The sequence below is a fragment of the Ascaphus truei genome, chromosome 7 (assembly GCF_040206685.1).
Source record: "Ascaphus truei isolate aAscTru1 chromosome 7, aAscTru1.hap1, whole genome shotgun sequence".
Taxonomy (NCBI): Eukaryota; Metazoa; Chordata; class Amphibia; order Anura; family Ascaphidae; genus Ascaphus; species Ascaphus truei.
The window spans coordinates 111,006,742-111,032,142 of NC_134489.1; the positions used below are offsets into that span (position 1 = coordinate 111,006,742).

At 53.3% G+C, this 25,401-nt stretch overlaps 1 protein-coding gene across 1 annotated transcript in view; it reads right to left on the bottom strand.

Annotated features, from left to right (window-relative positions):
• The window catches only part of ITGB5 (integrin subunit beta 5), a 152,774-nt gene extending 136,054 nt beyond the window's left edge, over positions 1–16,720 (bottom strand). Inside the window, exon 1 of the mRNA XM_075609898.1 lies at positions 16,492–16,720. Coding sequence (XP_075466013.1) covers positions 16,492–16,576 — 85 coding nt within the window. The 5' untranslated portion in view covers positions 16,577–16,720. The remainder of the gene's footprint in view (positions 1–16,491) is intronic.
• Between the last annotated feature and the right edge of the window lie 8,681 nt (positions 16,721–25,401).

The following is a 25,401-nucleotide window of genomic DNA, read 5'->3' on the forward strand; positions in this document are numbered from 1 at the left end:
TGGGCAGCATTGTATGCAGCGTCGCAGCTCTGGGTTATAGTGTGAGGGGCTGGGCAGCATTGTATGCAGCTTCGCAGCTCTGGGTTATAGTGTGAGGGGCCTGGGCAGCGTTGTATGCAGCTTCGCAGCTCTGGGTTATAGTGTGAGGGGCGTGGGCAGCATTGTATGCAGCGTCGCAGCTCTGGGTTATAGTGTGAGGGGCCTGGGCAGCATTGTATGCAGCTTCGCAGCTCTGGGTTACAGTGTGAGGGGCCTGGGCAGCATTGTATGCAGCGTCGCACCTCTGGATTATAGTGTGAGGGGCCTGGGCAGCATTGTATGCAGCTTCGCAGCTCTGGGTTATAGTGTGAGGGGCCTGGGCAGCATTGTATGCAGCTTCGCAGCTCTGGGTTATAGTGTCAGGGGCCTGGGCAGCATTGTATGCAGCTTCGCAGCTCTGGGTTATAGTGTGAGGGGCCTGGGCAGCATTGTATGCAGCGTCGCAGCTCTGGGTTATAGTGTGAGGGGCCTGGGCAGCATTGTATGCAGCGTCGCACCTCTGGGTTATAGTGTGAGGGGCCTGGGCAGCATTGTATGCAGCGTCGCAGCTCTGGGTTATAGTGTGAGGGGCCTGGGCAGCATTGTATGCAGCGTCGCAGCTCTGGGTTATAGTGTGAGGGGCCTGGGCAGCATTGTATGCAGCGTCGCACCTCTGGGTTATAGTGTGAGGGGCCTGGGCAGCATTGTATGCAGCTTCGCAGCTCTGGGTTATAGTGTGAGGGGCCTGGGCAGCATTGTATGCAGCGTCGCACCTCTGGGTTATAGTGTGAGGGGCCTGGGCAGCATTGTATGCAGCGTCGCAGCTCTGGGTTATAGTGTGAGGGGCCTGGGCAGCATTGTATGCAGCGTTGCAGCTCTGGGTTATAGTGTGAGGGGCCTGGGCAGCATTGTATGCAGCGTCGCACCTCTGGGTTATAGTGTGAGGGGCGTGGGCAGCATTGTATGCAGCGTCGCAGCTCTGGGTTATAGTGTGAGGGGCCTGGGCAGCATTGTATGCAGCTTTGCAGCTCTGAGTTATAGTGTGAGGGGCCTGGGCAGCATTGTATGCAGCTTCGCAGCTCTGGGTTATAGTGTGAGGGGCCTGGGCAGCATTGTATGCAGCGTCGCACCTCTGGATTATAGTGTGAGGGGCCTGGGCAGCATTGTATGCAGCTCTGGGTTATAGTGTGAGGGGCCTGGGCAGCATTGTATGCAGCTTCGCAGCTCTGGGTTATAGTGTGAGGGGCCTGGGCAGCATTGTATGCAGCGTTGCAGCTCTGGGTTATAGTGTGAGGGGCCTGGGCAGCATTGTATGCAGCTTCGCAGCTCTGGGTTATAGTGTGAGGGGCCTGGGCAGCATTGTATGCAGCGTCGCAGCTCTGGGTTATAGTGTGAGGGGCCTGGGCAGCATTGTATGCAGCGTTGCAGCTCTGGGTTATAGTGTGAGGGGCCTGGGCAGCATTGTATGCAGCGTCGCAGCTCTGGGTTATAGTGTGAGGGGCCTGGGCAGCATTGTATGCAGCGTCGCACCTCTGGATTATAGTGTGAGGGGCCTGGGCAGCATTGTATGCAGCTCTGGGTTATAGTGTGAGGGGCCTGGGCAGCATTGTATGCAGCTTCGCAGCTCTGGGTTATAGTGTGAGGGGCCTGGGCAGCATTGTATGCAGCGTTGCAGCTCTGGGTTATAGTGTGAGGGGCCTGGGCAGCATTGTATGCAGCTTCGCAGCTCTGGGTTATAGTGTGAGGGGCCTGGGCAGCATTGTATGCAGCGTCGCAGCTCTGGGTTATAGTGTGAGGGGCCTGGGCAGCATTGTATGCAGCGTCGCACCTCTGGGTTATAGTGTGAGGGGCCTGGGCAGCATTGTATGCAGCGTCGCAGCTCTGGGTTATAGTGTGAGGGGCCTGGGCAGCATTGTATGCAGCGCTGCACCTCTGGGTTATAGTGTGAGGGGCCTGGGCAGCATTGTATGCAGCGTCGCAGCTCTGGGTTATAGTGTGAGGGGCCTGGGCAGCATTGTATGCAGCGTCGCACCTCTGGGTTATAGTGTGAGGGGCCTGGGCAGCATTGTATGCAGCTTCGCAGCTCTGGGTTATAGTGTGAGGGGCCTGGGCAGCATTGTATGCAGCGTCGCACCTCTGGGTTATAGTGTGAGGGGCCTGGGCAGCATTGTATGCAGCGTTGCAGCTCTGGGTTATAGTGTGAGGGGCCTGGGCAGCATTGTATGCAGCGTTGCAGCTCTGGGTTATAGTGTGAGGGGCCTGGGCAGCATTGTATGCAGCGTCGCACCTCTGGGTTATAGTGTGAGGGGCCTGGGCAGCATTGTATGCAGCGTCGCAGCTCTGGGTTATAGTGTGAGGGGCCTGGGCAGCATTGTATGCAGCTTCGCAGCTCTGGGTTATAGTGTGAGGGGCCTGGGCAGCATTGTATGCAGCTTCGCAGCTCTGGGTTATAGTGTGAGGGGCCTGGGCAGCATTGTATGCAGCGTCGCAGCTCTGGGTTATAGTGTGAGGGGCCTGGGCAGCATTGTATGCAGCTTCGCAGCTCTGGGTTATAGTGTGAGGGGCCTGGGCAGCATTGTATGCAGCGTTGCAGCTCTGGGTTATAGTGTGAGGGGCCTAGGCAGCATTGTATGCAGCTTCGCAGCTCTGGGTTATAGTGTGAGGGGCCTGGGCAGCATTGTATGCAGCTTCGCAGCTCTGGGTTATAGTGTGAGGGGCCTGGGCAGCTTTGTATGCAGCGTCGCAGCTCTGGGTTATAGTGTGAGGGGCCTGGGCAGCATTGTATGCAGCTTCGCAGCTCTGGGTTATAGTGTGAGGGGCCTGGGCAGCATTGTATGCAGCGTTGCAGCTCTGGGTTATAGTGTGAGGGGCCTGGGCAGCATTGTATGCAGCGTCGCAGCTCTGGGTTATAGTGTGAGGGGCCTGGGCAGCATTGTATGCAGCTTCGCAGCTCTGGGTTATAGTGTGAGGGGCCTGGGCAGCATTGTATGCAGCGTCGCAGCTCTGGGTTATAGTGTGAGGGGCCTGGGCAGCATTGTATGCAGCTTTGCAGCTCTGGGTTATAGTGTGAGGGGCCTGGGCAGCATTGTATGCAGCGTCGCAGCTCTGGGTTATAGTGTGAGGGGCCTGGGCAGCATTGTATGCAGCGTCGCAGCTCTGGGTTATAGTGTGAGGGGCCTGGGCTGCATTGTATGCAGCGTTGCAGCTCTGGGTTATAGAGTGAGGGGCCTAGGCAGCATTGTATGCAGCTTCGCAGCTCTGGGTTATAGTGTGAGGGGCCTGGGCAGCATTGTATGCAGCTTCGCAGCTCTGGGTTATAGTGTGAGGGGCCTGGGCAGCATTGTATGCAGCGTCGCAGCTCTGGGTTATAGTGTGAGGGGCCTGGGCAGCATTGTATGCAGCTTCGCAGCTCTGGGTTATAGTGTGAGGGGCCTGGGCAGCATTGTATGCAGCGTTGCAGCTCTGGGTTATAGTGTGAGGGGCCTGGGCAGCATTGTATGCAGCGTCGCAGCTCTGGGTTATAGTGTGAGGGGCCTGGGCAGCATTGTATGCAGCTTCGCAGCTCTGGGTTATAGTGTGAGGGGCCTGGGCAGCATTGTATGCAGCGTCGCAGCTCTGGGTTATAGTGTGAGGGGCCTGGGCAGCATTGTATGCAGCTTTGCAGCTCTGGGTTATAGTGTGAGGGGCCTGGGCAGCATTGTATGCAGCGTCGCAGCTCTGGGTTATAGTGTGAGGGGCCTGGGCAGCATTGTATGCAGCGTCGCAGCTCTGGGTTATAGTGTGAGGGGCCTGGGCAGCATTGTATGCAGCTTTGCAGCTCTGGGTTATAGTGTGAGGGGCCTGGGCAGCATTGTATGCAGCTTCGCAGCTCTGGGTTATAGTGTGAGGGGCCAGGGCAGCATTGTATGCAGCTTCGCAGCTCTGGGTTATAGTGTGAGGGGCCTGGGCAGCATTGTATGCAGCTTCGCAGCTCTGGGTTATAGTGTGAGGGGCCTGGGCAGCATTGTATGCAGCTTCGCAGCTCTGGGTTATAGTGTGAGGGGCCTGGGCAGCATTGTATGCAGCTTCGCAGCTCTGGGTTATAGTGTGAGGGGCCTGGGCAGCATTGTATGCAGCTTCGCAGCTCTGGGTTATAGTGTGAGGGGCCTGGGCAGCATTGTATGCAGCGTCGCAGCTCTGGGTTATAGTGTGAGGGGCCTGGGCAGCATTGTATGCAGCTTCGCAGCTCTGGGATATAGTGTGAGGGGCCTGGGCAGCATTGTATGCAGCTTCGCAGCTCTGGGTTATAGTGTGAGGGGCCTGGGCAGCATTGTATGCAGCGTCGCAGCTCTGGGTTATAGTGTGAGGGGCCTGGGCAGCATTGTATGCAGCTTCACAGCTCTGGGTTATAGTGTGAGGGGCCTGGGCAGCATTGTATGCAGCGTTGCAGCTCTGGGTTATAGTGTGAGGGGCCTGGGCAGCATTGTATGCAGCGTCGCAGCTCTGGGTTATAGTGTGAGGGGCCTGGGCAGCATTGTATGCAGCTTCGCAGCTCTGGGTTATAGTGTGAGGGGCCTGGGCAGCATTGTATGCAGCGTCGCAGCTCTGGGTTATAGTGTGAGGGGCCTGGGCAGCATTGTATGCAGCTTTGCAGCTCTGGGTTATAGTGTGAGGGGCCTGGGCAGCATTGTATGCAGCGTCGCAGCTCTGGGTTATAGTGTGAGGGGCCTGGGCAGCATTGTATGCAGCGTCGCAGCTCTGGGTTATAGTGTGAGGGGCCTGGGCAGCATTGTATGCAGCTTTGCAGCTCTGGGTTATAGTGTGAGGGGCCTGGGCAGCATTGTATGCAGCTTCGCAGCTCTGGGTTATAGTGTGAGGGGCCTGGGCAGCATTGTATGCAGCTTCGCAGCTCTGGGTTATAGTGTGAGGGGCCTGGGCAGCATTGTATGCAGCTTCGCAGCTCTGGGTTATAGTGTGAGGGGCCTGGGCAGCATTGTATGCAGCTTCGCAGCTCTGGGTTATAGTGTGAGGGGCCTGGGCAGCATTGTATGCAGCTTCGCAGCTCTGGGTTATAGTGTGAGGGGCCTGGGCAGCATTGTATGCAGCGTCGCAGCTCTGGGTTATAGTGTGAGGGGCCTGGGCAGCATTGTATGCAGCTTCGCAGCTCTGGGATATAGTGTGAGGGGCCTGGGCAGCATTGTATGCAGCTTCGCAGCTCTGGCTTATAGTGTGAGGGGCCTGGGCAGCATTGTATGCAGCGTCGCAGCTCTGGGTTATAGTGTGAGGGGCCTGGGCAGCATTGTATGCAGCTTCACAGCTCTGGGTTATAGTGTGAGGGGCCTGGGCAGCATTGTATGCAGCGTCGCAGCTCTGGGTTATAGTGTGAGGGGCCTGGGCAGCATTGTATGCAGCGTCGCACCTCTGGGTTATAGTGTGAGGGGCCTGGGCAGCATTGTATGCAGCGTTGCAGCTCTGGGTTATAGTGTGAGGGGCCTGGGCAGCATTGTATGCAGCTTCGCAGCTCTGGGTTATAGTGTGAGGGGCCTGAGCAGCATTGTATGCAGCTTCGCAGCTCTGGGTTATAGTGTGAGGGGCCTGGGCAGCATTGTATGCAGCGTTGCAGCTCTGGGTTATAGTGTGAGGGGCCTGGGCAGCATTGTATGCAGCTTCGCAGTTCTGGGTTATAGTGTGAGGGGCCTGGGCAGCATTGTATGCAGCGTTGCAGCTCTGGGTTATAGTGTGAGGGGCCTGGGCAGCATTGTATGCAGCTTCGCAGTTCTGGGTTATAGTGTGAGGGGCCTGGGTAGCATTGTATGCAGCGTTGCAGCTCTGGGTTATAGTGTGAGGGGCCTGGGCAGCATTGTATGCAGCGTCGCAGCTCTGGGTTATAGTGTGAGGGGCCTGGGCAGCATTGTATGCAGCTTTGCAGCTCTGGGTTATAGTGTGAGGGGCCTGGGCAGCATTGTAGGCAGCGTTGCAGCTCTGGGTTATAGTGTGAGGGGCCTGGGCAGAATTGTATGCAGCGTTGCAGCTCTGGGTTATAGTGTGAGGGGCCTGGGCAGCATTGTATGCAGCGTTGCAGCTCTGGGTTATAGTGTGAGGGGCCTGGGCAGCATTGTATGCAGCGTCGCACCTCTGGGTTATAGTGTGAGGGGCCTGGGCAGCATTGTATGCAGCTTCGCAGCTCTGGGTTATAGTGTGAGGGGCCTGGGCAGCATTGTATGCAGCGTCGCAGCTCTGGGTTATAGTGTGAGGGGCCTGGGCAGCATTGTATGCAGCTTTGCAGCTCTGGGTTATAGTGTGAGGGGCCTGGGCAGCATTGTATGCAGCGTCGCACCTCTGGGTTATAGTGTGAGGGGCCTGGGCAGCATTGTATGCAGCTTCGCAGCTCTGGGTTATAGTGTGAGGGGCCTGGGCAGCATTGTATGCAGCGTCGCACCTCTGGGTTATAGTGTGAGGGGCCTGGGCAGCATTGTATGCAGCGTCGCACCTCTGGGTTATAGTGTGAGGGGCCTGGGCAGCATTGTATGCAGCGTTGCAGCTCTGGGTTATAGTGTGAGGGGCCTGGGCAGCATTGTATGCAGCTTCGCAGCTCTGGGTTATAGTGTGAGGGGCCTGGGCAGCATTGTATGCAGCGTCGCAGCTCTGGGTTATAGTGTGAGGGGCCTGGGCAGCATTGTATGCAGCGTCGCAGCTCTGGGTTATAGTGTGAGGGGCCTGGGCAGCATTGTATGCAGCTTCGCAGCTCTGGGTTATAGTGTGAGGGGCCTGGGCAGCATTGTATGCAGCTTCGCAGCTCTGGGTTATAGTGTGAGGGGCCTGGGCAGCATTGTATGCAGCGTCGCAGCTCTGGGTTATAGTGTGAGGGGCCTGGGCAGCATTGTATGCAGCGTCGCAGCTCTGGGTTATAGTGTGAGGGGCCTGGGCAGCATTGTATGCAGCTTCGCAGCTCTGGGTTATAGTGTGAGGGGCCTGGGCAGCATTGTATGCAGCGTCGCAGCTCTGGGTTATAGTGTGAGGGGCCTGGGCAGCATTGTATGCAGCGTCGCACCTCTGGGTTATAGTGTGAGGGGCCTGGGCAGCATTGTATGCAGCGTCGCACCTCTGGGTTATAGTGTGAGGGGCCTGGGCAGCATTGTATGCAGCGTCGCACCTCTGGGTTATAGTGTGAGGGGCCTGGGCAGCATTGTATGCAGCGTCGCAGCTCTGGGTTATAGTGTGAGGGGCCTGGGCAGCATTGTATGCAGCTTTGGGTTATAGTGTGAGGGGCCTGGGCAGCATTGTATGCAGCGCCGCAGCTCTGGGTTATAGTGTGAGGGGCCTGGGCAGCATTGTATGCAGCGTCGCAGCTCTGGGTTATAGTGTGAGGGGCCTGGGCAGCATTGTATGCAGCTTCGCAGCTCTGGGTTATAGTGTGAGGGGCCTGGGCAGCATTGTATGCAGCTTCGCAGCTCTGGGTTATAGTGTGAGGGGCCTGGGCAGCATTGTATGCAGCTTCGCAGCTCTGGGTTATAGTGTGAGGGGCCTGGGCAGCATTGTATGCAGCGTCGCAGCTCTGGGTTATAGTGTGAGGGGCCTGGGCAGCATTGTATGCAGCTTCGCAGCTCTGGGTTATAGTGTGAGGGGCCTGGGCAGCATTGTATGCAGCTTCGCAGCTCTGGGTTATAGTGTGAGGGGCCTGGGCAGCATTGTATGCAGCTTCGCAGCTCTGGGTTATAGTGTGAGGGGCCTGGGCAGCATTGTATGCAGCGTTGCAGCTCTGGGTTATAGTGTGAGGGGCCTGGGCAGCATTGTATGCAGCGTTGCAGCTCTGGGTTATAGTGTGAGGGGCCTGGGCAGCATTGTATGCAGCTTCGCAGCTCTGGGTTATAGTATGAGGGGCCTGGGCAGCATTGTATGCAGCGTCGCAGCTCTGGGTTATAGTGTGAGGGGCCTGGGCAGCATTGTATGCAGCGTCGCAGCTCTGGGTTATAGTGTGAGGGGCCTGGGCAGCATTGTATGCAGCGTTGCACCTCTGGGTTATAGTGTGAGGGGCCTGGGCAGCATTGTATGCAGCTTCGCAGCTCTGGGTTATAGTGTGAGGGGCCTGGGCAGCATTGTATGCAGCTTCGCAGCTCTGGGTTATAGTGTGAGGGGCCTGGGCAGCATTGTATGCAGCTTCGCAGCTCTGGGTTATAGTGTGAGGGGCCTGGGCAGCATTGTATGCAGCGTTGCACCTCTGGGTTATAGTGTGAGGGGCCTGGGCAGCATTGTATGCAGCGTTGCAGCTCTGGGTTATAGTGTGAGGGGCCTGGGCAGCATTGTATGCAGCGTCGCAGCTCTGGGTTATAGTGTGAGGGGCCTGGGCAGCATTGTATGCAGCTTCGCAGCTCTGGGTTATAGTGTGAGGGGCCTGGGCAGCATTGTATGCAGCGTCGCAGCTCTGGGTTATAGTGTGAGAGGCCTGGGCAGCATTGTATGCAGCGTCGCAGCTCTGGGTTATAGTGTGAGGGGCCTGGGCAGCATTGTATGCAGCGTTGCAGCTCTGGGTTATAGTGTGAGAGGCCTGGGCAGCATTGTATGCAGCGCTGCACCTCTGGGTTATAGTTAGTGTGAGGGGCCTGGGCAGCATTGTATGCAGCGTCGCAGCTCTGGGTTATAGTGTGAGGGGCCTGGGCAGCATTGTATGCAGCTTCGCAGCTCTGGGATATAGTGTGAGGGGCCTGGGCAGCATTGTATGCAGCGTTGCAGCTCTGGGTTATAGTGTGAGGGGCCTGGGCAGCATTGTATGCAGCTTCGCAGCTCTGGGTTATAGTGTGAGGGGCCTGGGCAGCATTGTATGCAGCGTTGCAGCTCTGGGTTATAGTGTGAGGGGCCTGGGCAGCATTGTATGCAGCTTCGCAGCTCTGGGTTATAGTGTGAGGGGCCTGGGCAGCATTGTATGCATCTTCGCAAATCTGGGTTATAGTGTGAGGGGCCTGGGCAGCATTGTATGCAGCTTCGCAGCTCTGGGTTATAGTGTGAGGGGCCTGGGCAGCATTCTATGCAGCGTTGCAGCTCTGGGTTATAGTGTGAGGGGCCTGGGCAGCATTGTATGCAGCTTCGCAGCTCTGGGTTATAGTGTGAGGGGCCTGGGCAGCATTGTATGCAGCTTCGCAGCTCTGGGTTATAGTGTGAGGGGCCTGGGCAGCATTGTATGCAGCGTCGCACCTCTGGGTTATAGTTAGTGTGAGGGGCCTGGGCAGCATTGTATGCAGCGCTGCACCTCTGGGTTATAGTTAGTGTGAGGGGCCTGGGCAGCATTGTATGCAGCGCTGCACCTCTGGGTTATAGTGTGAGGGGCCTGGGCAGCATTGTATGCAGCGTCGCACCTCTGGGTTATAGTTAGTGTGAGGGGCCTGGGCAGCATTGTATGCAGCGCTGCACCTCTGGGTTATAGTTAGTGTGAGGGGCCTGGGCAGCATTGTATGCAGCGTCGCAGCTCTGGGTTATAGTGTGAGGGGCCTGGGCAGCATTGTATGCAGCTTCGCAGCTCTGGGTTATAGTGTGAGGGGCCTGGGCAGCATTGTATGCAGCTTCGCAGCTCTGGGTTATAGTGTGAGGGGCCTGGGCAGCATTGTATGCAGCGTCGCACCTCTGGGTTATAGTGTGAGGGGCCTGGGCAGCATTGTATGCAGCGCTGCACCTCTGGGTTATAGTTAGTGTGAGGGGCCTGGGCAGCATTGTATGCAGCTTCGCAGCTCTGGGTTATAGTGTGAGGGGCCTGGGCAGCATTGTATGCAGCTTCGCAGCTCTGGGTTATAGTGTGAGGGGCCTGGGCAGCATTGTATGCAGCGCTGCACCTCTGGGTTATAGTGTGAGGGGCCTGGGCAGCATTGTATGCAGCTTCGCAGCTCTGGGTTATAGTGTGAGGGGCCTGGGCAGCATTGTATGCAGCTTCGCAGCTCTGGGTTATAGTGTGAGGGGCCTGGGCAGCATTGTATGCAGCGTCGCAGCTCTGGGTTATAGTGTGAGGGGCCTGGGCAGCATTGTATGCAGCGCTGCACCTCTGGGTTATAGTGTGAGGGGCCTGGGCAGCATTGTATGCAGCGTCGCAGCTCTGGGTTATAGTGTGAGGGGCCTGGGCAGCATTGTATGCAGCGTCGCAGCTCTGGGTTATAGTGTGAGGGGCCTGGGCAGCATTGTATGCAGCTTCGCAGCTCTGGGTTATAGTGTGAGGGGCCTGGGCAGCATTGTATGCAGCGCTGCACCTCTGGGTTATAGTGTGAGGGGCCTGGGCAGCATTGTATGCAGCGTCGCAGCTCTGGGTTATAGTGTGAGGGGCCTGGGCAGCATTGTATGCAGCGTCGCAGCTCTGGGTTATAGTGTGAGGGGCCTGGGCAGCATTGTATGCAGCGTCGCAGCTCTGGGTTATAGTTAGTGTGAGGGGCCTGGGCAGCATTGTATGCAGCTTCGCAGCTCTGGGTTATAGTTAGTGTGAGGGGCCTGGGCAGCATTGTATGCAGCGTCGCAGCTCTGGGTTATAGTTAGTGTGAGGGGCCTGGGCAGCATTGTATGCAGCGTCGCAGCTCTGGGTTATAGTTAGTGTGAGGGGCCTGGGCAGCATTGTATGCAGCGTCGCAGCTCTGGGTTATAGTTAGTGTGAGGGGCCTGGGCAGCATTGTATGCAGCGTCGCAGCTCTGGGTTATAGTTAGTGTGAAGGGCCTGGGCAGCATTGTATGCAGCGTCGCAGCTCTGGGTTATAGTTAGTGTGAGGGGCCTGGGCAGCATTGTATGCAGCGCTGCAGCACAGAGGGTAACACTTATATTCCCGTTAATAATGACACTTTTCAGTTTTTATTATTTTGATAACTTCTTACAATTATTTATTTTTAAAGGTGCAGACATGCTGCAGAGCAGCTCCTGTACCCTACACATGTGACTCAGTGGTACTCAGCATCATTATATAGAGAGGTTCACAGTGTCATTATACACTGCTGTCTCTTTAATAGGGTTTGTGGGAATGGAAGCCCTATCTCTCCAGATGTCTCGTATTGAAGCAGTCTGTCTGTCTGTCAAACAGTAGCCTCTCGATTTTATCAGCATGTTCTCTTGTGTGTGCAGGGAACAGGCTGTGTGTGTGTGTGTGTGTGTGTGTGTGTGTGTGTGTGTGTGTGTGTGTGTGTGTGTGTGTGTGTGTGTGTGTGTGTGTGTGTGTGTGTGTGTGTGTGTGTGTGCAGGGCACAGGCTGTGTGTGTGTGTGTGTGTGTGTATGTGCAGGGCACAGGCTCTGTATGTGCGCGCGCACGTGTGTGCAGGGCACAGGCTTTGTGTAGGGCACAAGCTGTAAAGATGCAAGACTTTGTTCCAGTACAGCAGCAACCAGTCCAGGAGTGAAGGGGTTAATAACCACATAACCACAGGACTTTTAAAACCAAGGCTGCATTTCTTGCGCTTGCAAGCAGAGGACAATTTATTTTGTTTCAAATGACAATTTCTTTCATTCCCTTATTCACGTGAGTGTTGTTTTAAGTGTATTCTGCAGATGTCGTGTGTTTGTCTATTAAATCACAATTTATTTTGCAACTTGTTCTGTTCAATCAAGTACCCAGAAATATAAATGTGTTGATAAAAGTTGATGTCATCGTGACAAGCTTTTAAAAAACTATCCTGTCTGCAGGCCATATCCCTAAGACCTGGAAAACTGCCAGAGTTGTCCCAATCTTCAAAAGTGGGGACAAAAACACTGTCTCAAACTACAGACCAATCGCACTTCTCCCAATTCTATCCAAAGTCATGGAAAAATGTGTCCACTCCCAATTAAGCGATTTCTACACCAAGACAAATTTCCCTAGCCAATTCCAGTCTGGGTTTCGCCCCAAACACTCCACCGTAACTACCCTGCTAAATCTTTGCAATGAAATCCAGTGTGGGATGGAACGGGGACAACTCACTGGTGCAGTATTCCCAGATTTTGCAAAGGCTTTTGATACTGTTGATCATGTTATCCTGCTTAACAAACTCCAGAGCTCTGGAATAGGGAAGCATGCTTTAAACTGGTTTCAGTCCTACCTATCAGGAAAATCCCAACATGTGTCCATCTCAGGCTCTGACTCCAACCCCCTGGATATCACCTGTGGCGTCCCACAAGGCTCTGTTCTGGGCCCTACTCTTCTCAGTGTTCATTAATGATCTTCCCACAGCTTGTCAGGAAGCCTCAATACACATGTATGCAGATGACACAATCCTATACGCACACAGCCATAGCCTCTCTGACCTTCAACACATACTTCAGTCTGACTTTTTGAGACTCGAAAAACTGGATTTCCCAAAACAAACTGTTTTTAAACACTGACAAGACTGTAACAATGGTATTTGGGACCAAGACTAAATTTTTAAAGCTTCCAGTGACTGAGCTCCAGATCAGAACCAACGCTAACACCACACTAACTCCTGTTACTGGTTTTAAATACCTGGGCTTATGGTTCAACTCCCACTTAACATTCGGGATGCACATTAATACCCTGACAACCAAGACCTATGCCAAACTAGGTGTACTTTACAGGAACAAATTCTCCCTAAGTCTCCTGGTCAGAAAGCGTATCGCACAGCAGATGCTAATGCCAATTATTGACTATGGAGACATAGTATATGGCTCGGCACCTCAAACCCACCTTAGCAAACTTGACACCCTCTACAATTCAATTTGTCGTTTTGTTTTCCAATGCAACTACAACACACATCCCTGTGAAATGCTCAAAGAACTAGATAGGTCATCACTAGAGTCTAGGCGCAAAGTTCACCTTTCCTGTCTTGCCTTCAAATACTTTCTGGGCAAGCTACCCAGCTACCTGAACAAGCTCCTCACCCCTACCACACGCAGCACTTATCACCTGAGATCTGACTCCAAAAGACTGTTCATAGTCCCAAGGCTCAACAAAGTATCCGGACGCTCCTCCTTCTCTTACCGTGCACCCCAAAACTGGAACAACCTACCGGAGACTCTCACATCCACCACCAGTCTAAGTTCTTTCAAATCTAAGCCTGTCTCACATTTTAATCTGGTCTGTAACTGTTACATACGCCTATAATATATATTATCTCTAACTGTGCATGCAATGTCTTATATATAATGTATAACCTGCTCATTATGTAACTGTATTTGTAACCATGTATTATTTGTCTTAACTCTGTGCCCAGGACATACTTGAAAACGAGAGGTAACTCTCACTTTATTACTTCCTGGTAACACATTTTATAAATAAATAAATTAATAAATAAGTGTGTGTGTGCAGGGCACATGCTGTGTGTGTGTGTGTGTGTGTGTGTGTGTGTGTGTGTGTGTGTGTGTGTGTGTGTGTGTAGGGCACAGGCTGTATGTGTGTGTGTGTGTGTGTGTGCAGGGCACAGGCTGTGTGTGTGTGTGTGTACAGGGCACAGGCTGTGTGTGTGTCTACGCAGGGCAAAGGGTATACGTGTGTGCAGGGCACAGGCTGTGTGTGTGTATGTGTAGGGCAAAGGGTATATGTGTGTACAGGGCAGGGCACTCTGTGTGTGTGTCAAAGTGTGTATGTGTGTGCAGGGCACAGGCTGTGTGTGTGTCAAAGTGTATATGTGTGCAGGACACAGGCTGTGTGTAGGGCACAGGCTGTGTGTGTGTGTGTGTGTGTGTGTGTGTGTGTGTGTGTGTGTGTGTGTGTGTGTGTAGGGCACAGGCTGTGTGTGTATGTGTAGGGAAAAGGGTATATGTGTGCCGGGCACAGGGGGTATATACATGGGTGCAGGGTACAGGGAGTACATATATATTATATAATATATATATATATATATATTATATATATATATATATATATATATATATATATATGCAGGGCACAGGCTATATACACGGGTGAAGGGCACAGGGTATATCCATAGGTACAGGGTACATCCATGGGTACAGGGCACAGGGTATATTCATGAGTGCAGGGCACAGAGTAGATAGATGGGTACAGGGCACAGGGGATATTCATGAGTGCAGGGCACAGAGTATATAGATGGGTACAGGGCACAGGGGATATTCATGAGTGCAGGGCACGGAGTATATAGATGGGTACAGGGCACAGGGGATATTCATGAGTGCAGGGCACAGAGTATATAGATGGGTACAGGGCACAGGGGATATTCATGAGTGCAGGGCACAGAGTATATAGATGGGTACAGGGCACAGGGGATATTCATGAGTGCAGGGCACAGAGTATATAGATGGGTGCAGTGTACAGGGTATACAGATGGGTGCAGGGTATACAGATGGGTGCAGGGTATATAGATGGGTGCAGGGCACAGGGTATATAGATGGGCACAGGGTATATAGATGGGCACAGGATATATAGATGGGCGCAGGGTATATAGATGGGTGCAGGGCACAGGGTATATAGATGGGCACAGGGTATATAGATGGGCACAGGGTATATGGATGGGTGCAGGGTATACAGATGGGTGCAGGGCACATGGTATATAGATGGGAACAGGGTATATGGATGGGTGCAGGGCATATAGATGGGTGCAGGGCACAGGGTATATAGATGGGCACAGGGTATATAGATGGGTGCAGGGCAAAGGGTATATGAATGGTACAAGGCACATTGTACATACACAGTACAGGGTATATAGATGGGTACAGGGTATACAGATGGGCGCAGGGCATACAGACGGGCGCAGGGTGTACAGAGGGGCTCAGGGTATACAGATGGTGCAGGGTATACAGACGGGTGCAGGGTATACAGATGGGCGCAGGGTATACAGACGGGCGCAGGGTATACAGATGGGCGCAGGGTATACAGCTGGGCGCAGGGTATACAGCTGGGCGCAGGGTATACAGATGGGCGCAGGATATACAGATGAGTGCAGGGTATACAGATGAGAGCAGGGTATACAGATGGGCGCAGGGTATACAGATGGGCGCAGGGTATACAGATGGGCGCAGGGTATACAGCTGGGCGCAGGGTATACAGATGAGCGCAGGGTATACAGACGAGCGCAGGGTATACAGACGGGCGCAGGGTATACAGATGGGCGCAGGGTGTACAGCTGGATGCAGGGTACACAGATGGGCGCAGGGTGTACAGATGGGTGCAGGGTATACAGATGGGCGCAGGGTATACAGATGGGCGCAGGGTATACAGATGGGCGCAGGGTATACAGAAGGGTGCAGGGTATACAGATGGGTGCAGGGTATACAGATGGGTGCAGGGTATACAGATGGGTGCAGGGTATACAGATGGGCGCAGGGTATACAGATGGGTGCAGGGTATACAGCTTGTTGCAGGGTATACAGATGGGTGCAGGGTATACAGATGGGCGCAGGGTATACAGATGGGCGCAGGGTATACAGATGGGCGCAGGGTATACAGATGGGCGCAGGGTATACAGATGGGCGCAGGGTATACAGCTGGGCGCAGGGTATACAGCTGGGCGCAGGGTATACAGCTGGGCGCAGGGTATACAGCTGGGCACAGGGTATACAGCTGGGCGCAGGGTATACAGATGGGCGCAGGGTATACAGATGGGTGCAGGGTATACAGCTGGTTGCAGGGTATACAGCTGGGTGCAGGGTATACAGATGGGTGCAGGGTATACAGCTGGTTGCAGGGTATACAGATGGGTGCAGGGTATACAGCTGGGTGCAGGGTATACAGATGGGTGCAGGGTATACAGCTGGGTGCAGGGTATACAGCTGGGTGCAGGGTATACAGCTGGGTGCAGGGTATACAGATGGGTGCAGGGTATACAGATGGGTGCAGGGTATACAGATGGGTGCAGGGTATACAGCTGGGTGCAGGGTATACAGCTGGGTGCAGGGTATACAGATGGGCGCAGAGTATACAGATAGGTGCAGGGTATACAGATGGGTGCAGGGTATACAGCTGGGTGCAGGGTATACAGATGGGCGCAGAGTATACAGCTGGGCGCAGAGTATACAGCTGGGCGCAGGGTATACAGAAGGGCGCAGAGTATACAGATGGGTGCAGGGTATACAGATGGGTGCAGGGTATACAGCTGGGTGCAGGGTATACAGATGGGTGCAGGGTATACAGATGAGTGCAGGGTATACAGCTGGGTGCAGGGTATACAGCTGGGTGCAGGGTATACAGATGGGTGCAGGGTATACAGATGGGTGCAGGGTATACAGCTGGGTGCAGGGTATACAGCTGGGTGCAGGGTATACAGATGGGCGCAGAGTATACAGATAGGTGCAGGGTATACAGATGGGTGCAGGGTATACAGCTGGGTGCAGGGTATACAGATGGGCGCAGAGTATACAGCTGGGCGCAGGGTATACAGAAGGGCGCAGAGTATACAGCTGGGCGCAGGGTATACAGAAGGGCGCAGAGTATACAGATGGGTGCAGGGTATACAGATGGGTGCAGGGTATACAGCTGGGTGCAGGGTATACAGATGAGTGCAGGGTATACAGCTGAGTGCAGGGTATACAGCTGGGTGCAGGGTATACAGCTGGGTGCCGGGCTGTAGGGTCAGTGCATGGAGCCCCTTACCTGTGCTGTTTTGCAGCAGGCAGCAGAGCAGTGAGAGGAGCAGCAGGCTCCCTGTGCTCTGCCTGTCCTGTCTGTCCCGGGTCATGCTGTGTCCGGGTCCGCTTCCTGCTCAGCGCCTGTCCCGGCTCCCCATACTGTGCGGGACCCTCACTGCAGCCCCCCACCCGCCCACAGGAGAAGCACCGGGACTCCCAGTGTCCCCCTAGCGTGTCCCGGAGAGACTGAGGAGCTCCGCCTCCCTCCCAACTAACCCCTCCTACCCACCCAGTGTAACACTAACCCCTTCCTAACTAACCCCTCCTACCCACCCAGTGTAACACTAACCCCTTCCTAACTAACCCCTCCTACCCACCCAGTGTAACACTAACCCCTTCCTAACTAACCCCTCCTACCCACCCAGTGTAACACTAACCCCTTCCTAACTAACCCCTCCTACCCACCCAGTTTAACACTAACTCCCTCCTAACTAACCCCTCCTACCCACCCAGTGTAACACTAACCCCTCCCAACTAACCCCTCCTACCCACCCAGTTTAACACTAACTCCCTCCTAACTAACCCCTCCTACCCACCCAGTGTAACACTAACCCCTTCCTAACTAACCCCTCCTACCCACCCAGTGTAACACTAACCCCTTCCTAACTAACCCCTCCTACCCACCCAGTGTAACACTAACCCCTTCCTAACTAACCCCTCCTACCCACCCAGTGTAACACTAACCCCTTCCTAACTAACCCCTCCTACCCACCCAGTGTAACACTAACCCCTCCTAACTAACCCCTCCTACCCACCCAGTGTAACACTAACCCCTCCTACCCACCCAGTGTAACACTAACCCCTCCTACCCACCCAGTGTAACACTAACCCCTTCCTAACTAACCCCTCCTACCCACCCAGTGTAACACTAACCCCTTCCTAACTAACCCCTCCTACCCACCCAGTGTAACACTAACCCCTTCCTAACTAACCCCTCCTACCCACCCAGTGTAACACTAACCCCTCCTAACTAACCCCTCCTACCCACCCAGTGTAACACTAACCCCTTCCTAACTAACCCCTCCTACCCACCCAGTGTAACACTAACCCCTCCTAACTAACCCCTCCTACCCACCCAGTGTAACACTAACCCCTTCCTAACTAACCCTCCTACCCACCCAGTGTAACACTAACCCCTCCTAACTAACCCCTCCTACCTACCCAGTGTAACACTAACCCCTCCTAACTAACCCCTCCTACCCACCCAGTGTAACACTAACCCCTTCCTAACTAACCCCTCCTACCCACCCAGTGTAACACTAACCCCTTCCTAACCAACCCTCCTACCCACCCAGTGTAACACTAACCCCTTCCTAACTAACCCCTCCTACCCACCCAGTGTAACACTAACCCCTCCTAACTAACCCCTCCTACCTACCCAGTGTAACACTAACCCCTTCCTAACTAACCCCTCCTACCCACCCAGTGTAACACTAACCCCTTCCTAACTAACCCCTCCTACCCACCCAGTGTAACACTAACCCCTTCCTAACTAACCCCTCCTACCCACCCAGTGTAACACTAACCCCTTCCTAACTAACCCCTCCTACCCACCCAGTGTAACACTAACCCCTCCTAACTAACCCCTCCTACCCACCCAGTGTAACACTAACCCCTCCTACCCACCCAGTGTAACACTAACCCCTCCTACCCACCCAGTGTAACACTAACCCCTCCCAACTAACCCCTCCTACCCACCCAGTTTAACACTAACTCCCTCCTAACTAACCCCTCCTACCCACCCAGTGTAACACTAACCCCTTCCTAACTAACCCCTCCTACCCACCCAGTGTAACACTAACCCCTTCCTAACTAACCCCTCCTACCCACCCAGTGTAACACTAACCCCTTCCTAACTAACCCCTCCTACCCACCCAGTGTAACACTAACCCCTTCCTAACTAACCCCTCCTACCCACCCAGTGTAACACTAACCCCTCCTAACTAACCCCTCCTACCCACCCAGTGTAACACTAACCCCTCCTACCCACCCAGTGTAACACTAACCCCTTCCTAACTAACCCCTCCTACCCACCCAGTGTAACACTAACCCCTTCCTAACTAACCCCTCCTACCCACCCAGTGTAACACTAACCCCTTCCTAACTAACCCCTCCTACCCACCCAGTGTAACACTAACCCCTCCTAACTAACCCCTCCTACCCACCCAGTGTAACACTAACCCCTTCCTAACTAACCCCTCCTACCCACCCAGTGTAACACTAACCCCTCCTAACTAACCCCTCCTACCCACCCAGTGTAACACTAACCCCTTCCTAACTAACCCTCCTACCCACCCAGTGTAACACTAACCCCTCCTAACTAACCCCTCCTACCTACCCAGTGTAACACTAACCCCTCCTAACTAACCCCTCCTACCCACCCAGTGTAACACTAACCCCTTCCTAACTAACCCCTCCTACCCACCCAGTGTAACACTAACCCCTTCCTAACCAACCCTCCTACCCACCCAGTGTAACACTAACCCCTTCCTAACTAACCCCTCCTACCCACCCAGTGTAACACTAACCCCTCCTAACTAACCCCTCCTACCTACCCAGTGTAACACTAACCCCTTCCTAACTAACCCCTCCTACCCACCCAGTGTAACACTAACCCCTTCCTAACTAACCCCTCCTACCCACCCAGTGTAACACTAACCCCTTCCTAACTAACCCCTCCTACCCACCCAGTGTAACACTAACCCCTTCCTAACTAACCCCTCCTACCCACCCAGTGTAACACTAACCCCTCCTAACTAACCCCTCCTACCCACCCAGTGTAACACTAACCCCTCCTACCCACCCAGTGTAACACTAACCCCTCCTACCCACCCAGTGTAACACTAACCCCTTCCTAACTAACCCCTCCTACCCACCCAGTGTAACACTAACCCCTTCCTAACTAACCCCTCCTACCCACCCAGTGTAACACTAACCCCTTCCTAACTAACCCCTCCTACCCACCCAGTGTAACACTAACCCCTCCTAACTAACCCCTCCTACCCACCCAGTGTAACACTAACCCCTTCCTAACTAACCCCTCCTACCCACCCAGTGTAACACTAACCCCTTCCTAACTAACCCCTCCTACCCACCCAGTGTAACACTAACCCCTCCTAACTAACCCCTCCTACCTACCCAGTGTAACACTAACCCCTTCCTAACTAACCCCTCCTACCCACCCAGTGTAACACTAACCCCTTCCTAACTAACCCCTCCTACCCACCCAGTGTAACACTAACCCCTTCCTAACTAACCCCTCCTACCCACCCAGTGTAACACTAACCCCTCCTAACTAACCCCTCCTACCTACCCAGTGTAACACTAACCCCTTCCTAACTAACCCCTCCTACCCACCCAGTGTAACACTAACCCCTTCCTAACTAACCCCTCCTACCCACACAGTGTAACACTAACCCCTCCTAACTAACCCCTTCTACCCACCCAGTGTAACACTAACCCCTTCCTAACTAACCCTCCTACCCACCCAGTGTAACACTAACCCCTTCCTAACTAACCCCTCCTACCCACACAGTGTAACACTAACCCCTCCTAACTAACCCCTCCTACCCACCCAGTGTAACACTAACCCCTTCCTAACTAACCCTCCTACCCACCCAGTGTAACACTAACCCCTTCCTAACTAACCCCTCCTACCCACACAGTGTAACACTAACCCCTTCCTAACTAACCCCTCCTACCCACCCAGTGTAACACTAACCCCTTCCTAACTAACCCCTCCTACCCACCCAGTGTAACACTAACCCCTCCTAACTAACCCCTCCTACCCACCCAGTGTAACACTAACCCCTTCCTAACTAACCCCTCCTACCCACCCAGTGTAACACTAACCCCTTCCTAACTAACCCCTACTACCCACCCAGTGTAACACTAACCCCTTCCTAACTAACCCTCCTACCCACCCAGTGTAACACTAACCCCTTCCTAACTAACCCCTCCTACCCACACAGTGTAACACTAACCCCTCCTAACTAACCCCTCCTACCCACCCAGTGTAACACTAACCCCTTCCTAACTAACCCCTCCTACCCACTCAGTGTAACACTAACCCCTTCCTAACCAACCCACCTACCCACCCAGTGTAACACTAACCCCTTCCTAACTAACCCCTCCTACCCACCCAGTGTAACACTAACCCCTTCCTAACTAACCCCTCCTACCCACCCAGTGTAACACTAACCCCTCCAAACTAACCCCTCCTACCCACCCAGTGTAACACTAACTCCCTCCTAACTAACCCCTCCTACCCACCCAGTGTAACACTAACCCCTCCCAACTAACCCCTCCTACCCACCCAGTTTAACACTAACTCCCTCCTAACTAACCCCTCCTACCCACCCAGTGTAACACTAACCCCTTCCTAACTAAACCCTCCTACCCACCCAGTGTAACACTAACCCCTCCCAACTAACCCCTCCTACCCACCCAGTGTAACACTAACTCCCTCCTAACTAACCCCTCCTACCCACCCAGTGTAACACTAGCTGCCTCCTAACTAACCCCTTCTACCCACTCAGTGTAACACTAACTCCCTCCTAACTAACCCCTCCTACCCACCCAGTGTAACACTAACTCCCTCCCAACTAACCCCTCCTACCCACCCAGTGTAACACTAACCCCTTCCTAACTAACCCCTCCTACCCACCCAGTGTAACACTAACCCCTTCCTAACTAACCCCTCCTACCCACCCAGTGTAACACTAACCCCTTCCTAACTAACCCCTCCTACCCACCCAGTGTAACACTAACCCCTTCCTGAGTAACCCCTCCTACCCACCCAGTGTAACACTAACCCCTTCCTGAGTAACCCCTCCTACCCACCCAGTGTAACACTAACCCCTTCCTAACTAACCCCTCCTACCCACCCAGTGTAACACTAACCCCTTCCTAACCAACCCTCCTACCCACCCAGTGTAACACTAACCCCTCCTAACTAACCCCTCCTACCCACCCAGTGTAACACTAACCCCTTCCTAACTAACCCCTCCTACCCACCCAGTGTAACACTAACCCCTCCAAACTAACCCCTCCTACCCACCCAGTGTAACACTAACTCCCTCCTAACTAACCCCTCCTACCCACCCAGTGTAACACTAACCCCTCCCAACTAACCCCTCCTACCCACCCAGTGTAACACTAACTCCCTCCTAACTAACCCCTCCTACCCACCCAGTGTAACACTAACCCCTTCCTAACTAAACCTTCCTACCCACCCAGTGTAACACTAACCCCTCCCAACTAACCCCTCCTACCCACCCAGTGTAACACTAACTCCCTCCTAACTAACCCCTCCTACCCACCCAGTGTAACACTAACTCCCTCCTAACTAACCCCTTCTACCCACCCAGTGTAACACTAACTTTCTCCTAACTAACCCCTCCTACCCACCCAGTGTAACACTAACTCCCTCCCAACTAACCCCTCCTACCCACCCAGTGTAACACTAACCCCTTCCTAACTAACCCCTCCTACCCACCCAGTGTAACACTAACCCCTTCCTAACTAACCCCTCCTACACACCCAGCATAACACTAACCCCCTCCTAACTAACCCCTCCTACCCACCCAGTGTAACACTAACCCCTTCCTAACTAACCCCTCCTACCCACCCAATATAACACTAACCCCTTCCTAACCAACCCCTCCTACCCACTATGTAATACTAACCCCTTCCTAACTAACCCCTCCTACCCACCCAGTGTAACACTAACCCCTTTCTAACTAACCCCTCCTACCCACTGTGTAATACTAACCCCCTCCTAACTAACCCCTCCTACCCACTGTGTAATAGTAACCCCTCCTACCCACTGTGTAGTTCACAGCCTTCTTAACTAACCCTTCCTACCCACCCAGTGTAATACTAACCCCTTCCTAACTCACCCTCCCACCCAGTGTAACACTAACCCCTTCCTAACTAACCCCCCCTACCCACTGTGTAATACTAAACCCCTCCTAAGTAACCCCTCCTAGCCACTGTGTAATACTACCCCTTCCTAACTAACCCCTCCTACTCACTATGTAATACTAACCCCTCCTACCCACTGTGTAATACACACCCTTCTTAACTAACCCCTCCTACCCACCCAGTATAATACTAACCTCTTCCTAACTCACCTTCCCACCCACTGTGTAACACAAACCCCTTCCTAACTAACCCCTCCTATCCAGTGTAACACTAACCCCTTCCTAACTAACCCCCCCATCCAGTGCAACATTAACCCCTTCCTAACTAACCCCTCCCACCCAGTGTAACACTAACCCCTTCCTAACTAACCCGTCATAGCCACTGTGTAATACTAACCCCTTCCTAACTAACCCCTCCTACCCTCCCACCCAGTGTAACACTAACCCCTTCCACCCACCCAGTGTAACACTAACCCCTTCCTAACTAACCCCTCCTACCCACTGTGTAATAATAACCCCTTCCTAACTAACCTCTCCTACCCTCCCACCCAGTGTAACACTAACCCCTTCCACCCACCCAGTGTAACACTAACCCCTTCCTAACTAACCCCTCCTACCCTCCCACTCAGTGTAATACTAACCCCTTCCTAACTAACCCCTCCTACCCAGTGTAATACTAACTCCTTCCTAACTAACCCTTCCTACCCACTGTATAATACTAACCCCTTCCTAACTAATCCCTCCTACCCAGTGTGTAATACTAACCCCTTCCTAACTAACCCATTCCACCCACTGTGTAATACTAGCCCCTTCCTAATTAACCCCTCCTGCCCAGTGTAATACTAACCCCTTCCTAACTAACCCTTCCTACCCACTGTATAATACTAACCCCCTCCTAACTAACCCCTCCTACCCACTGTGTAATACTAACCCCTCCTACCCACTGTGTAGTTCACAGCCTTCTTAACTAACCCTTCCTACCCACCCAGTGTAATACTAACCCCTTCCTAACTCACCCTCCCACCCAGTGTAACACTAACCCCTTCCTAACTAACCCCTCCTACCCACTGTGTAATACTAACCCCTTCCTAACTAACCCCTCCTACCCACTATGTAATACTAACCGCTCCTACCCACTGTGTAATACACACCCTTCTTAACTAACCCCTCCTACCCACCCAGTATAATACTAACCTCTTCCTAACTCACCTTCCCACCCACTGTGTAACACAAACCCCTTCCTAACTAACCCCTCCTATCCAGTGCAACACTAAGCCCTTCCTAACTAACCCCTCCCACCCAGTGTAACACTAACCCCTTCCTAACTAACCCGTCATACCCACTGTGTAATACTAACCCCTTCCTAACTAACCCCTCCTACCCTCCCACCCAGTGTAACACTAACCCCTTCCACCCACCCAGTGTAACACTAACCCCTTCCTAACTAACCCCTCCTACCCACTGTGTAATAATAACCCCTTCCTAACTAACCCATCCCACCCACTGTGTAATACTAACCCCTTCCTAACTAACCCCTCCTACCCACCCAGTGTAAAACTAACCCCTTCCTATCTAACCCCTCCTACCCAGTGTAATACTAAACCCTTCCTAACTAACCCCTCCTAACACTAACCCCTTCTTAACTAACCCGTCATACCCACTGTGTAATACTAACCCCTTCCTAATTAACCCCTCCTACCCTCCCACCCAGTGTAACACTAACCCCTTCCACCCACCCAGTGTAACACTAACCCCTTCCTAACTAACCCCTCCTACCCTCCCACTCAGTGTAATACTAACCCCTTCCTAACTAACCCCTCCTACCAAGTGTAATACTAACCTCTTCCTAACTAACCCTTCCTACCCACTGTATAATACTAACCCCTTCCTAACTAACCCCTCCTACCCAGTGCGTAATACTAACCCCTTCCTAACTAACCCATCCCACCCACTGTGTAATACTAACCCCTTCCTAACTAACCCCTCCTACCCACCCAGTGTAACACTAACCCCTTCCTAACTAACCCCTCCTACCCACAGTGTAATACTAAACCCTTCCTAACTAACCCCTCCTACCCACAGTGTGTAATATTAACCCCTTCCTATCTAACCCCTCCTACCCACAGTGTATAGTATTAACCCCTTCCTAACTCACCCCTCCTACCCACAGTGTAATACGACCCCTTCCTAACTCACTCTCCTACCCAGTGTGTAATACTAACTTCTTCCTAACTAACCCCTCCTACCCACAGTGTAATACTAATACCTTCCCAACTCACCCCTCCTACCCACTATGTAATACTAACCCCTCCTACCCACAGTGTAATACTAATCCCTTCCCAACTCACCCCTCCTACCCACAGATTCTAACTAATCTAATACTAACCCTTAACACTAACTAATCTAATACTAACCCATAACACTAACTAATCTAATACTAACCCTTAACACTAACTAATCTAATACTAACCCTTAACACTAACTAATCTAATACTAACCTTTTGCTGACGACTCCGTGTAGCCAGGTCCCCTCTGGCTCCCCGTTTTCCCCTTTCTCCCTCCGGTGGGGGCTGCTGCGGGGGCGAGTGCGTCACAGGGGGCTCCCGGCGACATCAGTTACAGGGCGCCGCCATGTTTAGAGTATGCGCAGAGTATGCGCAGAAGGTGTTCGGCGGCCATGTTGGGGTTGGCGCGACAGTTCGTGCATGTGCAGAAGCATGCGCAGGAGATCGCGTGACGCGGTGGCCATTACACAGTCGCACATGCGCAGAGAAGAGTAGCGGCGGTCATTACAGGATCGCGCATGCGCAGTAAAGATAGCGCACGTGGCGCCAATAGAGTAGAGGCTCTAAAGGAACTACATTACCCAGAAGCCTCTGGGGACTGCCCTTTCACCCATATCACCTTTACAGCCAATAGGGCTTACAGATTCTCCTGCTGCAAAGGTGATA